At 40.0% G+C, this 15769-nt stretch overlaps 1 protein-coding gene across 6 annotated transcripts in view; it reads right to left on the bottom strand.

Moving 5' to 3' along the window:
- Window positions 1–15769, bottom strand: part of LOC140466677 (copine-8) — a 360152-nt gene that overhangs the window by 85812 nt on the left and 258571 nt on the right. For all 6 annotated transcript variants that reach the window (XM_072562133.1, XM_072562131.1, XM_072562135.1 and 3 more), the window contains one exon: window positions 5095–5148. In XM_072562133.1, the coding sequence (XP_072418234.1) occupies window positions 5095–5148 (54 nt within the window). The remainder of the gene's footprint in view (window positions 1–5094; window positions 5149–15769) is intronic.

Genomic DNA, 15769 nt, shown 5'->3' with positions numbered 1-15769 from the left:
CACAATACCACATCCCTGTGGTTTATGTTCTGTCACCAGCACAAGCCTTTTTAACTATTTTAATCTAAACTTTTGAATTATGAAAAAGCACTTGATATCTGTATTTCTCTTTGCTCTTCCTTCCTTGAACTCATCGATCTTCCATGTGAGAGTTCAGAGAGACCTGAGGCCAGATTTGCGAGACTCGATTCAAGCTGAAATGGAGGAGGGTGACCTAAAAATATAACATCATACCACCAGATATCCCACTTCCAATTCCAACAATTCCAATTTTTCAGAAGGCAGGAAAAACACAATGTCTGAACTGGTTTACACTCCTCAACAGGCCAACTGAGATCATTGAGAGCTAGGACCTTTCTGGGTTTCGCTGCGGGTAGTTAGTGATTTCAGAGCTGTCTACTTCAGGGAGTAAAACGTGTGGATCAGCTCAGGGACAAAGCAGGGGGCCCAACAAAAAGTAAGTGGTCAACTCTTTAACATTAAAGTTGCAGGAGCCTATCATAGGGCAAGGAAGAAGTCAAAGTTTAGGACTTTCTCATTTCAAAGAGCTGTCACTGTTCTGGAATTGTGCAGGCAAAGAACAGCTGGTAAGGGAAGTAGGACCCCAACTGACCACTAATAAGAGTGCTGCTGGAAATGATCCATTGGAGATGAGGAGCAGCAGCCAACAAAGGGAAGGGCACTGGCAGAGGGGAGACTGAAGGAGATCAAGGAGAAGGGGACGCCACCCACAGGCACATGTGAAGGTACATGTTGATGGTTAAGAATCAGAACTGAAAAGATACAGTGGATCTCTAGGGAGAGAGTCTCACATGATGGCGACCTGGTCATTATGGAACTTTGTGGCATCTCACAAATGGCTGGCTATACATAGAATTATAGAATCAGAGAAACCTATAGTGTGCACACTGGCCATTTGGCCCCTCAAGTCCACACTAACTCTCTAAAAAACATCTCACCCCGAGATCCAACACTCTACCCTATCCCTGTAACCATGCATTTTTCATAGCTAATCTACCAAGAATGCACATCCCTGGACACTATGGGCAATTTAGCATGGCCATTCCACCTAACCTGCATACCTTTGGATTGTGGGAAGAAAGCGAAGAACATAAAGGAAACCCACACAGACACAGGGAGAATGTGCAAACTCCACACAGACAGTCACATGAGAGGGAAATTGAACCATGGACCCTGGTGCTGTGAGGCAGCAGTGCTGGCCACTGACCATACCGCCCCTCTACACTGCTACATCACCAAGATGGGAGGTGCTTACACTAAGGGCAGACAATATTTCAGATTCACAACTGATGGAAAATCACAAGCTTGGTGAACTGGGAAGGAGTGTCCTGCAACATCCTACTGCAATGATCTCAAACACTGTGATGATCTACTATGCTCTCCCTGTCATGGACCTCTAGTGACATGTGGGTATTGAAGATGGTGAGGCTCTGAATTATAACAGAAGACAAGAGAGGAGAGGGAGATGACACTGAGCAGAAGAAGTGCTTCTACCAGTGACAAAGCAGCCTCTTCCTCCTACCATCTGGGAAAAAGAGCTTCCTCCTGTACTTCATAGGTGCCAGGCCCCTGGCTGCCTGGTGATCGCTCATCTCCTCATCTGACATTATGAGGTCTTATTAGCAGGACAACCAGATAACTCTGCGATGACTGGCTTCAGTGTCTGACACCCATCTCCATTATTGCCCCCATTAGCTTTATTTTACGGGAAACTCCACATCAAAGCATTTCACCAGGAAACTCTGAACTTCAGTCAATTTCTCAATCAGTTTCTGATGTAAAAACAGACCCAACTCCCTCTGTGTTTTGCTCCCTCGGTGTGAAAAATTGGCTGCTGGAATGCGCTTTTTGAATATCACAGAAACTTGCTTCAGCAACTTAGTTTTGTATTGAATGGCAAGTATCATGACTAATGAGTAAAAAGTCATGAACATGACCATTTACACTGCAGTGAAACTGGGAGCTGAACTTTGAATTGTTGGACAAGGAATGGATGCGTGCAGAATTTAAAATGGCATTCACATAAGGTGGCATTAAAGTTTGCAATTTTCAACAGGGCTGCAGGAGGAAGAAACAGGAAACTCGCTCAACGCCAATTAATACACCTTCAGACATCTTAAGGAATTTGTTAAAGAGGCCTGTTGGATTTGCAATCTTATTTTCCCCCATACAGGTGGAACAGTTTGGCCACCTTGGGCACAGCTGTTGGAGACAAAACACACCAAAATTTAGCGAATTTTGTGAAATTTGAAGGGTCACCTGGCGCTGGGTTAAGCATTGTGCACCTGACTTAGCGTCCATTGCGAGTTCATGCTGTCTTTATCCTTCCAGTCCTATCACAACCTGCCTGGTCTCCTTAGCAAGATAACAACAGCTCCCAATATGGCTGCCACTTCCCTTTACCACAGATGCCAAGCAGGTATTCTCCTTGAGGTGTCTGGTGTTTATAATTAGATGTCAAGTGCACCTCCTGCCCGGTCCCCCCATTTATGTTTAGAAATGGTGAAGCTCAACCACAAGGCTAGAACCTAGAATCTATGACCGTATCAAGTTCCCAATCCAGCTTTGAAAATCCTGCCCTAGGTCTCACAGATATATCCGATGCAAAATTATTATTTGCTCAGAGCTCTAGAAAACTGACTTAAAATGTCACTGTTCCCTGCCACAACCTCTAACCTCAGATATTCCACAAAATACAATATATATCATTTCACCTTACCTCCCACACTGAATTTGTAGATTTTGATCAAGATCCAAGCACAGTTATTGTTGTCTTTATTCTCCCCTTCCAAAAAATCTCAGTTACAGTCATGTGTTGATTCATCCCTTTCAGATTTGTAGTTCTCTCTTATCGTATCACTGCTATCGCAATGCATTTGCGATATCCCCCCCTCCAATAAAGTTGATCATTGGGCAGTGGGTAGTTTATTTAAAGCCTAGTTGGCTGTCCAAGTTCAGCATTATTTTCTATATCCAAGCACAAAACTCTAAATTTAGTGACACAAATACTGAAACCACCTTTCACTCAGAGTTCCTTTAAATATTGTTTTTTTTCCCTCTCTTCTCCTTTGTTAATCATTGTTTTTTGTTATGTGTTTGCTACCTGGCTGTTATATTGGCAACTGACCTAGCACCACACTCTGGATAAGGAAATTTCACATGAGCAAAGCAAAAGTATTAACTTGTTACTCTTCACAATTAAAGCACAATTAAGACAAGAAATTAAAGCAGGGTAAGGCCATTCAGTTTTTACTGCCTTCCCTGTCATTTCAAAGGTTGTTGGTGATCTCATTGTGACCTCTCCTGCCTGCCTTCCATAAGCCTGGACTCTCTAATCAAAGATCTTAGCTTTGAATATGTGCAATAAACCACACATTGGAATTCTCTTCCTAGAGAGCAACAAAGGTTCACAACCCTCCGACAGAAGAAATTCCTCCTTATCTATTTCTTAAAGAGAATGTTCCTTATTTTGAAACTGTACTCATTGGCTCTAGATTCCATTTTCAAGAAAAACGTCTTCTCAGCATCTACCCAGTCAAGCCCCCTCAGAATCTAAAAAATGTGTTGCTGGAATAGTGCAGCAGGTCAGGCATTATCCAAGGAGCAGGAGAATTGACTTTTCGGGCATAAGCCTGAAGAATGGCTTATGCCCGAAACATCGATTCTCCTGCTCCTTGGATGCTGCCTGACCTGCTGCGCTTTTCCAGCAACACATTTTTCAGCTCTGATCTCCAGCATCTGCAGTCCTCACTTCCCCCTCAGAATCTGACATGTTTCGATCAGCATTTCTCATTCTTCAAAACTCTATTAAGTAGAAGCCCAAGTGACTCAACGTTTGCTCAGAAGACAAAACGGTCATCCCAGAAATCAGCGTAGCGAGCCCTCTCTGAAGAGCTTCCAGTGCAAGTAAGGAAACCCAAACATGGTTGCACCAACAGTTCAGTTGCAGCAAGACTTCCCTACTTTTTTATTTCATCCCACTTGCAATAAAGGCCACCACTCCATTATCCTCTTAATTACATACTGTACCTAGATGAGAACATTCTGTGATTTATCTAGGAGGACACCCAGCTCCCTCTGTACCACAGCATTCCATAGTCTCCATTTAAATAATATTCTGCCTTTATCACTCTTCCAGTCAAACTGGACAACATCACATTTTCATATCCATTTAATAGGTGGCACATTGTAAGGGCTTGGGAATAATATTACACTGCTTCTTTCTACCTAATGATTGATGCATCATAGGTTTGGATTGTCTGATAGGGAGCCCCTAGGAGAATGCTTCATTTAGAGCGCTTATTGGACATTCAGGCAGCCTCCACATGATCTTCTAATTATTAACTTAAACCATTGAAAATCATGTCTAATTCTCTTTGAGCATTAATAGCCAAGACATTCTGAGAAGAATGAAAGATTGGGAAAAAAACTCCTGAGATCAAAAGGTTTTCCACTCCTATATGTCCAAGGACACAAAACCTATCTTTTGAACACATCTTACAATATGCATATATATAAAGCTTTGCTACACAACTGTGTACAGATAATATTTAAGTCAATAGAAGAAGGTACATAATACTTTCTAATGACTGAGTAAACAAGGAATTTGCTTGTAAAAAAGGTCAGAGTCAATTTTAAACCAAAGAGGATTTAGTCTATTAAAGATTGCATGACAGAAATAATGACATTTAAGAAATCTAATTTGTTGTGAAGAATTTGTGAACTTTGTATGCAAAGCCCAAGCAAAATGTGCAAAAAAGGTGGTGAATTCAATAAAACTCAGTACAAATTAAGAATTTTTATATTCTTAAAGCTTGTCATTTGCACACCCATGCATCAACTCACATCAGATACTGAACCTGCAGCAAAACAGGTAAAAATAGTCAACTAAAAGATGAATATTTAAAATTACAGTCATGTTATTCACATCAGAATAAAGGCAAGCTTAATTGGATGTTTACTAATAAATAATGACAATCCCTTAAATTGTACCCTTTTAATGAGCTGCAGTTTCTACAGAGACATTCAGATCATTTTTAGTGCATAGAGTGTAAGAAATACAGAAGTACTCACTGTTCCAGAATTTATGTATTTTTTCTTCTTTGCTTTCTTCTTTGGATTTAGCACCTGAAAGATAAAATCATTAACTGTCACTTCAATTCAAGACTCTTGTTAATTATCACAATTAAAATGCAGAAATTTAAATATTAGTTGAACAACCTTAACATTTAAAAAAAACAATCAAAAATTCTGTAAATGTTGAATTAAATTAACTACATTTAAAAATATTCTCTTCATTGAATGCAGTATTATTAAGTCAGAAACAAAGCATTGATGCAAACTCAGTCAAGTATAAGTTCCCGCCAGTAAGCTGAACAGAATATTTAAGTGGTAACAAGACACGTGTAAATGATGAGTTTAATGTCACCTGGTAGATTTAGCCATCTTAAGTGGAGACAATATCTTAATATGACAATATTAAAGCTAGTTCAACAAAGCAGTTGAGAAATTCAATGTTGTGTAATATGAGTCAGACCAATGAATTTTTATTTGGATAGGTTTTACATTCTTATTGAACTTTAACATGTTAAATGATCGACTGCAATTAATTAGCCTTCAGATCAAATAGATGAGCTTAGAAACTGAACATTGCCTAAAAAGATAGTTAAAATGCACACAAAATGTACCCATGTAAATGACCTTCATTCATATAAACAACTGAAACAGCCAGTAGTTAGCTCATCATGAAAACCAAAGAGATTGCTCTTTGCTCTAACGATGTGGACATTCACACTTCGATTAAAGAACAGCTAAACAAGTTCAGGAAGCTTTCATATCAGTATCCAGCAAAATATTAAAGGTTCAATGAGCAATCCTCACTACAGACCACCCTGTGGAATGAGGTTGACTGCACTCTTGCACATCATGGGATAGGCTTCTTGCAAGCATCTTCTTTTAGGCTAAGTAAGGATCCACAGGATCAATTTGGTCTGGTGTAGGGAAGGAATGCAACTTGCTACTTTAATGAGAAGAGGCTTTTGTCTTAAACAAAATGTATTTTATTGCAGTTAACAACTAAGTACAAGTTACGTTGATGTGATGGGCATTGTTATAGAGACTATGACGAGGACCTGGATGGAGATCATAAGCTGTTCATCCATCAGGTCCACAAGACCTCATCACTGTGGGTGATGCTAAAGGTACTGTTCAGAATTAACACCTTCAGACCCTTAAAGCCTCCTGCAATAACAAGCTGTATTAAAGTTAAAGTTAGCACACAGTACATAATACACACTGAATTTATTTTTCTTAAAACTCACATTCCTAAGAGTTTTCTAATAAATATAATTCTTTGCTGACAGGATAAGTGTATGACAGCTCGTAGTCGTCCTTGTATCAATAAACAGGGCAAGAAAATAAGAACAAGGTTGGCCCAGTAAGCTGGGTTGAATTGTTAATGGATAAACAAATATTGTGAAGTGTTCAAATAAATATTTGGTAAGATGCAAAATAGCGCATATTCCTATACAAGCAGCATGGCCAGAAATGATGGAGAAATAAGATTTATACAGTTACAATTAAAATGTGGACTTGCAGTAGAATGGGACAAAAACAAAAGGGACACATTTGAAGTGAAATGTGGAAAAAAACAGATTGAGAAAAATATTATAATGTCTATCAAAACCAAAAACATTTATAAATGAGTGATTTGTAATAGTGAATGGTGAAAATTTATCCAATGTACAACAGATATAATTAAATGAGTTTTGTAATATTTTTCATTGTAGAAAAAGCAATAGAACTCAAGAGGATGTAAAATCAGCTCAGGGGAGGAACTTAGTAGCTCAATAGAAATTGAAGTTAAAGAAATAGAATCATAGAGATGTACAGTACGGAAACAGACCCTTCAGTTCAACTCATCTTTGTCAAGCAGATATCCTAAATAAATCTAGTCTCATTTGCCAGTATTTGGCTCAAATCCCTCTAACCCCTTCCTAGTCATATAGATATAGATGCTTTTTAAATGTTGTTATTGTACCAGCCTCCACCGTTTCCTCTGGCAGCTCATTTCATACATAGAACCGAACAGCACAGTACAGGCCCGTCAGCCCTCGATGTTGTGCTAACCTGTGAAACCAATCTAAAGCCCATTTAACCTACATTATTCCATTCTGTTGTGGTTCTGTTCGCCGAGCTGGGAATTTGTTTTGCAAACGTTTCGTCCCCTGTCTAGGTGACATCCTCAGTGCTTGGGAGCCTCCTGTGAAGCGCTTCTGTGCTGTTTCCTCCGGCAGTTATAGTGCCTGTCTCTGCCGCTTCCGGTTGTCCATTCGAGCTGTCCGCTGTAGTGGCCGGTATATTGGGTCCAGGTCGATGTGTTTGTTGATAGAGTCTGTGGATGAGTGCCATGCCTCTAGGAATTCCCTGGCTGTTCTCTGTTTGGCTTGCCCTATAATGGTAGTGTTGTCCCAGTCGAATTCATGTTGCTTGTCGTCTGTGTGTGTGGCTACTAAGGATAGCTGGTCGTGTCGTTTCGTGGTTAGTTGGCATTCATGTATACGGATCGTTAACTGTCTTCTTGTTTGTCTGATGTAGTGTTTTGTGCAGTCCTTGCATGGGATTTTGTACACTACATTGGTTTTGCTCATGTTGGGTATCGGGTCCTTCGTTCTGGTAAGTTGTTGTCTGAGCATGGCTGTTGGTTTGTGGGCTGTTATGAGTCCTAGTGGTTGCAGTGTCTTATATCTATCACCACTCAATTGAAAGCCACATCCTCTCTTGCTAGCCATCGCCTTCCAAGGAAAATGGCTCTCACTGCCTAACCTATCTAACCCTCTGATTATCTTATGTCTCAATTAAGTCACATATCAACCTTCTTCTCTCTAACAAAAACAACCTCAAGTCCCTCAGCCTTTCCTCATAAGACTTTCCCTCCATACCAGGCAATGTCCTAGTAAATTTCCTCTGAATTATTTTCAAAGCTTCCATATCCCTCCTATAATGCAGTGACCAGACTATATATGTAATACTCCAAGTGTGGCCGCACCAGAGATCTCATGGTTCCAAAACTCAATCCCTCTATCAATAAAAGTTAACAAACTGTATGCCTTCTTAACAACCCTATCAACCTTGGTGGCAACTTTCAAGGATCTATGTACCTGGACACAGAGATCTCTCTGCTCATCTACACTACTAAGAATCTTACCATTAGCCCACTACTCTGCATTTCTGTTACTCCTTCCAAAGTGAATCACCCCACACTTTTCCACATTAAACTCCATTTGCCACCTCCCAGCCTATCGCTGCAGATTATCTATGTCCCTCTGTAACCTACATCGCTCGGCACTATTCACAATTCTACCGACCTTAGTGTCATCCACAAATGTACTATGCCCTCATTCAGGTCATTGGTAAAAATGATAAAGAACAGTGGACCCAAAACAGATCTTTGCAGTACACCACTAGTAACTGAACTTCACGATGAATATTTCCCATCAACCACCACCCTCTGTCTTCTTTCAGCTAGCCAATTCTGATCCAAACTGCTAAATCACCCTCAATCACATGCTTCCATACTTTGTGCAACAGCCTACTGTGGGGAGCCTTATCAAACGCCTTACTGAAATCCATATACACCACAGCAACTGCTTCATCCTCATCTAACTGTTGGGTCACCTTCTCAAAGAACTCAATAAAGTTTGTGAGGCACAACCTACCCTTTGCATGAAAACGTTGCCCTTAAATGCCTTTTATATCTTTCCCCTCTCACCTTAAACCTATGCTCTCCAGTTTTGGAGTTCCCCACCACAGGAAAAAGATCTTGCCTATTAACCCTATTCTTGCCCCTTAAGATTTTATAAACCTTATTAACTCACTCCTATCTCTGTCACTCCAGGGAAAACAGCCCAAGCCTCTTCAGCCTCTCTCTATAGTTCAAACCCTCCAACCCTGGGAATATCCTTGTAAATCTTTTCTGAACCTTTTCAATTTTCACAACATCCTTCCTATAGCAGGGAGACTAGAATTGCACATAGCATTCCAATAGTGCCCTAACCAATGTCCTGTACAGCCTCAAAGACCTTCCAACTCCTATATTCAATGCAAATAATGAGACTTAAGCTTGTCAAATCTTTCCATCTTACAATGAAAGCAATAGATGAAAGAATTGCAATTGCTTTAGTCACAGGCTTCTGTGAGCGGCACAGTGGTACAGTGGTTAGCATTGCTGCCTCACAGCAGTTAGCACTGCTGCCTCACAGCATCAGAGACCCGGGTTCAATTCCCGCCTCAGGCGACTGACTGTGTGGAGTTTGCACGTTCTCCCCGTGTCTGCGTGGGTTTCCTCCGGGTGCTCCGGTTTCCTCCCACAGTCCAAAGATGTGCAGGCCAGGTGAATCGGCCATGCTAAATTGCCTGTAGTGTTAGGTGAAGGGGTAAATGTAGGGTATGGGTGGTTGCGGGTCGGTGTGGACTTGTTGGGCCAAAGGGCCAATCTAAATGGTGTTTTAGATTGAAAAATTGCAGATTTCACTCCATTGTTTATGAACGAATGGTAAAACTAGGTAACTCTGCCCCTGTTAGTATAACTTAAATTGACGGAAAGCTACTGGAATCTATCATCAGAGACAGAGACTAAATATGAGTTTAGTGAGGAGGTGCAAACAGAAATAATCAAACCTGACATTGCACATCTCTCAGTACTTGCCCGCTTTTTGTCACAGTCCCACCTCTCAACAACTTTAAGAGGTATCAGTCCAGCCAGCTGCTAAAACATTAAGAGTAAGGACACTATTCTCAATCCAGTGCACCTACCCATCACATTAGGAAGGCTTTCCCTGAAACTGTGACAGCTTCCCAGCAGCTGATGATTGTTTGGAAGGCTCCATTTTGAAAATTATTCATAACCCTGACACTGTCAGTAACATTTTGGGCCTTTTACAATGTTACCAGCCTCCTAATTTGTGGCTAATGACTTGGAATAGAGCCCCTTGCCCCTCTCTATTTACGACAACAGCAGACAGCTTTGACAATGTGACAACCGATCTGCTAGTATTAGACAGCCTCCAATTAGTCCTCCAGGCTCAGGGACTTATCCATTGTCCTTAACCTGATGGGACCCCAGAGGCAGCCACTTCAATGAGCTGAGCTTGTTTCATCATGCAAGGTAAGCATAGTTGAACATAAGTTTTAAACAGTCCAGGTCCACACAGAATCAGTTCCCAGAACCCCATTATTCACAACGGAGTATGCTAGCGCTAGTCATGTATGACATGATCTATCAAAGCAATACCAAACAACATTTATAATTTCCAAACTCTGCTGCTGCTGTATAATATTTCTGATACATGTTCTTTATATGGTGCCTCTTTGAATTGCTTTTAGTTCTCACATACATCCCATAAATGAAGTTCTTCCTCAATGTCAATTAATTCAATATGTGACTACACTCTTGCAATGCCTAATCCATTTAAAAATCTACAGTTTAACTATGAGATTATTACAGTCACTACCTACTGGCTAGAATTATACAAAACACAATTTCCATCAAAATGTTTACATATGCAGTTTTGATATTCAATGCTAACATAAAGGCATGCCCAAAAATCATAGCAATGGCAAGTTAGATAGGAAGTTTGTATGTGAACAAGATTACTTCTAATCTGCTAGTCATTTTCCACACAATAGGGAGTTAAGTCCAGGCATAGTCTTTCGGTGAATGAAAGGATAAATGAATTGGGGAACAGGGATGTAACTTTGTTTTTTTACACTTCTACTAACAGAGACCTGGAAAATATTTGTGGTGAAAGTAACGTCTTTAAAGCAACATAATTCTTTCAAATCTGTTGCCATCTTTTCAAGACCATCCCTTTCATGCTGTAACCATCCCATTCTTTTTATCCCTTACATCATCCTGCATCCATCCTTCGCCCAACCCCCTTGGCTTGTAAATCTCAACATTTCTATTCTATCCCATCCACACCTCCTACATTGCCCCATGTTTTCAACTCCCATTCAACCCCAGCTGTCTGCCTTCCTCACCCATCCACACCTTTTCCCAAGACAGCTCTCCAATCTCCTGGAGGCAAGATAGCTTTGTTTTGGGTATCCAATCACCTTCTGCTGCTTCTTTCCATTAGGAACCCAACCAAACTCATCCAGCCTTTGTTCACATCAACCATTGGCAGGTACAAATAGCCTTACTTGCTCTGATCAAAATGGTGGACGTTGGTGGAAGCTAGAATTTAAAACCTTACAATAGCTCAATATCTGCAGAGATAATGGAAGCTATGGAAACAATGCCATTGTAAATTTGTTACTTTGCTTTGGCAATACCCCAGTTTTGGTGATTTTGTGTTTCCATGCACTTCACCTTGGAAAGTGGCATAAGTATTAGATGAATTTATAATGGCAAAGAATTAACAGAAAGTACATGCAGGCAAAAACTTATTAAAATAATAAACAATTAATACCAAAAATTCTCTAGCCAGCAACACCCACATCTCATGACAGATTATTCAAAAATGTATTGTTGATGGTGAAGAAGTCTTCTGTGAGTCAAAATATAAAAAAGATCTGTCAAAGGAATCTTCAAACATTAATTTGTTTTTAGAAAAGAGGGCAGAGAATCACTCAGATTTAGAATGTATTACTTGATTTATGCAATTACTAAACAAACATAACTAGAGAGACAGAAGGAGTTAGTTTAACGAATCTGAGTTGGAATATATAATGTGAATAGTAATGAAAATTAAGAGAAAAGAAACGGCATTTGGAAGCACAAAATGGAAAATGTGAGAAAGTGATGAGCAGTACTGGTGTGATATTCTCCAGTGGGGCAAAATCAGGTGGCACAGTGGCTCAGTGGTTAGCACTGCTACCTCACAACTCCAGGGACCCGGGTGCAATTCCAGTCTTGGGTGTCTGTCTATATGGAGTTTGCACATTCTCCCAGAGTCTGCATGGATTTCCTCTGGGTACTGTGGTTTCCTCACACAGACCAAAGATGTGCAGGTTAGATGGATTGGCCATGCTAAATTGCCCATAATGTTAAGAGTTGTGTAGGCTAGATGCATTAGCCATAGGAAATGCGGAATTAAAGGGATACAGTTGGGGGATGAATGGGATGCTCTTTGAAGGGTCGGTGTGGTTCCAATTGCTCAAATGGCTGCCTTCCGCATTGTAAGGATTCTATGAAAGTGGAATGTCGCTCCATGAGATGGATATGAAGTGAGGTGAAAGGACATAGGTAACAGGGCACCTCACCTTTGGAGTACTGATAGCTACATTCAATGGTCTGTCTATTACATCAACACATCTATTACATCCAGCAATTTGGGCTGCAGGCAATTCAAACAGGAATCATCTAAGACATCATGTTGGGACATTTATCAATGCGTGGGGCAGGTGCAACTTGTAGCAGATCCACTAAGGAGACTAAGCTGTCAGCAGAGGAGGGTCATCTCAAATTAATAGGACCAAAGGCACATGTAACAGTTAATTACATGATTACACATTGTCACTAATACCAAGGACTTGTAGACCTAAACACCAAACATCTACACACTTGGCATGGTTAAAAATTAAAAATCTGCTTTTTAGACAGACTTGCCTTTGCAAGGTGGAGTGAATATGATATTTCAAAGTTGCCTGGAAGATTCAACAGAATGATGTAGACAAAATGTAAATGATTATGGGGAGGTGGCAGATGTAGTATTTCTGACACTGGATCAGTAACCCAGAACTCCAAGCCAGTATTCAGTGGATAGAGTTTCAAAACGTACCACGGCAGATGGTGAAATTTGAATTTGATAAAAATCTATAATTAAAAACGAGCCTAAAAGCAACCATGTAACCACTGCTGATTGTCATAAAAAACACATCTGGTCACAGATGAACTCGTTGAACTGATATGTTGAATTATACCTGTATTCAGCTAGTAGCCTGTGATGCTGCACAGAATAGCCTTAAACAGACAAGACCCAGCAAGAGTTGACTTTCAGTATCAAAATCAGTTGAGACAACAGATCATTTTAAAATGAAGACATCATGGAAACAGCATGTAGGGCAAAAATCGGCTTGTATATTGTGGTGCTGATGATTGTAAAATGAATTGTAATTTGGGAAATTGAGCCTTTATTGATTTATGTAGTGGCCTTGGCAAAGGAACAGTTGAAGCTTCATTAGTACAATTTACAAGGCCCTGGATTCTCTCAATTTCTTAACTCTTGCAACTTACTATCGATTGTCGATTGTGAAGAAGATGGAATTGTTTGCTTGATTAAACAACTCTCCACCGTTTTTCTTGTACATTTTTGGAGTAGAGTTTGTTGCAGTTTGTTGATGTGCTCTGTGATGACATGGCTTGCAACCTAATCATAAAAGGATAGTCATAGGCTCTTGTTGTGTAGTGGTAATGCCCCTACTTCTGGGCTAGAAGATTAGGGTTCAAGTCCCACATGCTCCAGAGATATGTCATTTCACGTCTGACAGATTAATTTATAAACATCGAAAAGAGAAGTGGTAACCCTGACAATCATTGGAAACATGATACAAATGGAGGAGATTGACTGTGGATCTGCAGGGGAGGTTAAAGGTCTGTTATGGTGATGTTTAAACTGAAGCTTCCATCATCACTTGTTATTACCATGGTGTTTATTATGATAATAGAGTTTAACTCAAAAGCAGCCTCCACATCATAAGGACAATCTTACTTCACTTCTGTTCTCCTTGTCCTTTACAAGGTGCTAGTCACACTATTGTAATAAATAGAACTTTCCTAACATCTTCCCTAAACCATCCATGCTTTTCTTCAATTCGATCTTTGCAAATTTCTCGAACTTCTATTACCTATTTCTGTTTTGATGGTGAGCATTTTTATGCTTGTTTCTTCTTATGCCTCCTCCATTGATGGCAAAGGACAGCTGCTTACATCCTCTGATTCTAGAAGACCCTCTCTGGGCCCTTTAGCTTGCTCCCCCCCACCCGTCCCCGTTTCCACCTCCCCCCCCCCAAACATTCTCAACATCTATATTTCAGCTTCCCATCCAAATCCTTGCTTTAGTTTATTTTCAAATATCTAAAAGTAGATTTTCTGCTTGCATTCTCTGTGATAGAAAGCAATGCTATTTTAAAATTTCTTTTACAGCTTGCTGTACACTATCAATATCAGGACAGGTAATATAGGAGAAATCTCTGCCCTGGAAATGTAAATATATAAAACCTACTCATTTTCTACATTATACACCATATTTTACACTCGCTAGGTAATGCTTAATTTATAGAATTGTCCTTGGATGAAACATGCATTAAAGAGAGAGAATGAGCATATGGTCAATAAATGCTGTAGGGACCAACAGTGATAACAACTAAGCCAATGACACAGATCCTGCAGTAATATGTGAAGCCTTAATAACAGAGTCAAATTACTGGGCACTAATGAACAATCATTTTCCAGTAAATTTAACCTCTTTGTCCAATGCCATAAAGGTACTATTGATTAAATTTCCTCTTATCTATTGAAATCCTTACAATCGGAGAATAATGTGATACTCTTATCAGTTATTACTGTAAAATTTTATTCTTGTGTTGGAAGAAAAATATTGGGCAAAAAAACAATAAAATAAATGGAAAAATAAAGACAAACAGACTTTTTAAAATAAAGATATAGACATAGAGCCATAGTGATGTACAGCATGGAAACAGACCCTCGGTCCAAATTGTCCATGCCAATCAGATATCCTAACCTAGTTCCATTTGCCAGCACTTGGCCCATATTCCCATCCAGATGCTTTTTAAATGTTGTAATTGTACCAGCCTCCACCACTTCCTCTGGCAGCTCATTCCATGTATGCACAAGATATGGAATATTTAATATTATGGAGAAATCTGACATTTCACAAATATAATATCATCTAAGAGTTAGTGAAGGTGCTTAAGGGTGATTATGACTTCAGTTTGCAATTTAAAAGCACAATCATGCCACATACAATAATGTGTAACCTTTTCAAACCTGTTTTACAGTGAGAATAACAGTATGGAAGTGAAAGTTCTCCCCACATGATATCTGCATGGCAGATTGCATTTTCGCAGAACGTCTGCAGGAGTGTCTGAAGGAGTGCACAATCACTGACTGAACTTCTGGATTTCCATTTTATTCTGCACTTGGCCTGCACTCTGAAAATTGCTGTCCAATTCCCAGCAGCAATGTTAACAGTTTTGCCATCATTACCATTGGAAAGCTTGGCACAGATTCGATAGTTGCTGAAGCCATGGAAATAACAACACAAACCTTACATCAGTACAGAGCTTAAAAGCACCGAGAGTGCATATTGGGACTTCAGGCACAGATTCTTGCAAAATTCAGCCGCTGACAACAGTTTTGCCAGAAGACCCCTGCTTTCCTTCAAACAATGCCAGGGTAAATTTAACATCCACCTAAGTGTTAGCTCATGTTATGTGTTCAAATCCTGGAAGGGGCTAGGTTTCACAGCCTTTAGGAGGTAACAACAAGTCTCCATGTGGAGTGGAGTGAGACAGCAGCTTTGTCTACAAAGAGACTCCACAGGAAGTACCAATATGGCTGCTATCAAATATTGCAGGTGGTATCTTGCTGTATTGAGTGCCAGAAATCTCCGTTATTACAAAGACCATCTGTTAAAGGTGTTATCACCTCATGTTGAGCTTGAATATCACTAGTTACTGTGATCAGTCACTGTCGGTGGTGTGAGACTTATACTGAGTGCAGGAA

The sequence above is a fragment of the Chiloscyllium punctatum genome, chromosome 44 (assembly GCF_047496795.1).
Source record: "Chiloscyllium punctatum isolate Juve2018m chromosome 44, sChiPun1.3, whole genome shotgun sequence".
Classification (NCBI taxonomy): domain Eukaryota; kingdom Metazoa; phylum Chordata; class Chondrichthyes; order Orectolobiformes; family Hemiscylliidae; genus Chiloscyllium; species Chiloscyllium punctatum.
This window is presented reverse-complemented; position numbering and strand designations above follow the sequence as displayed.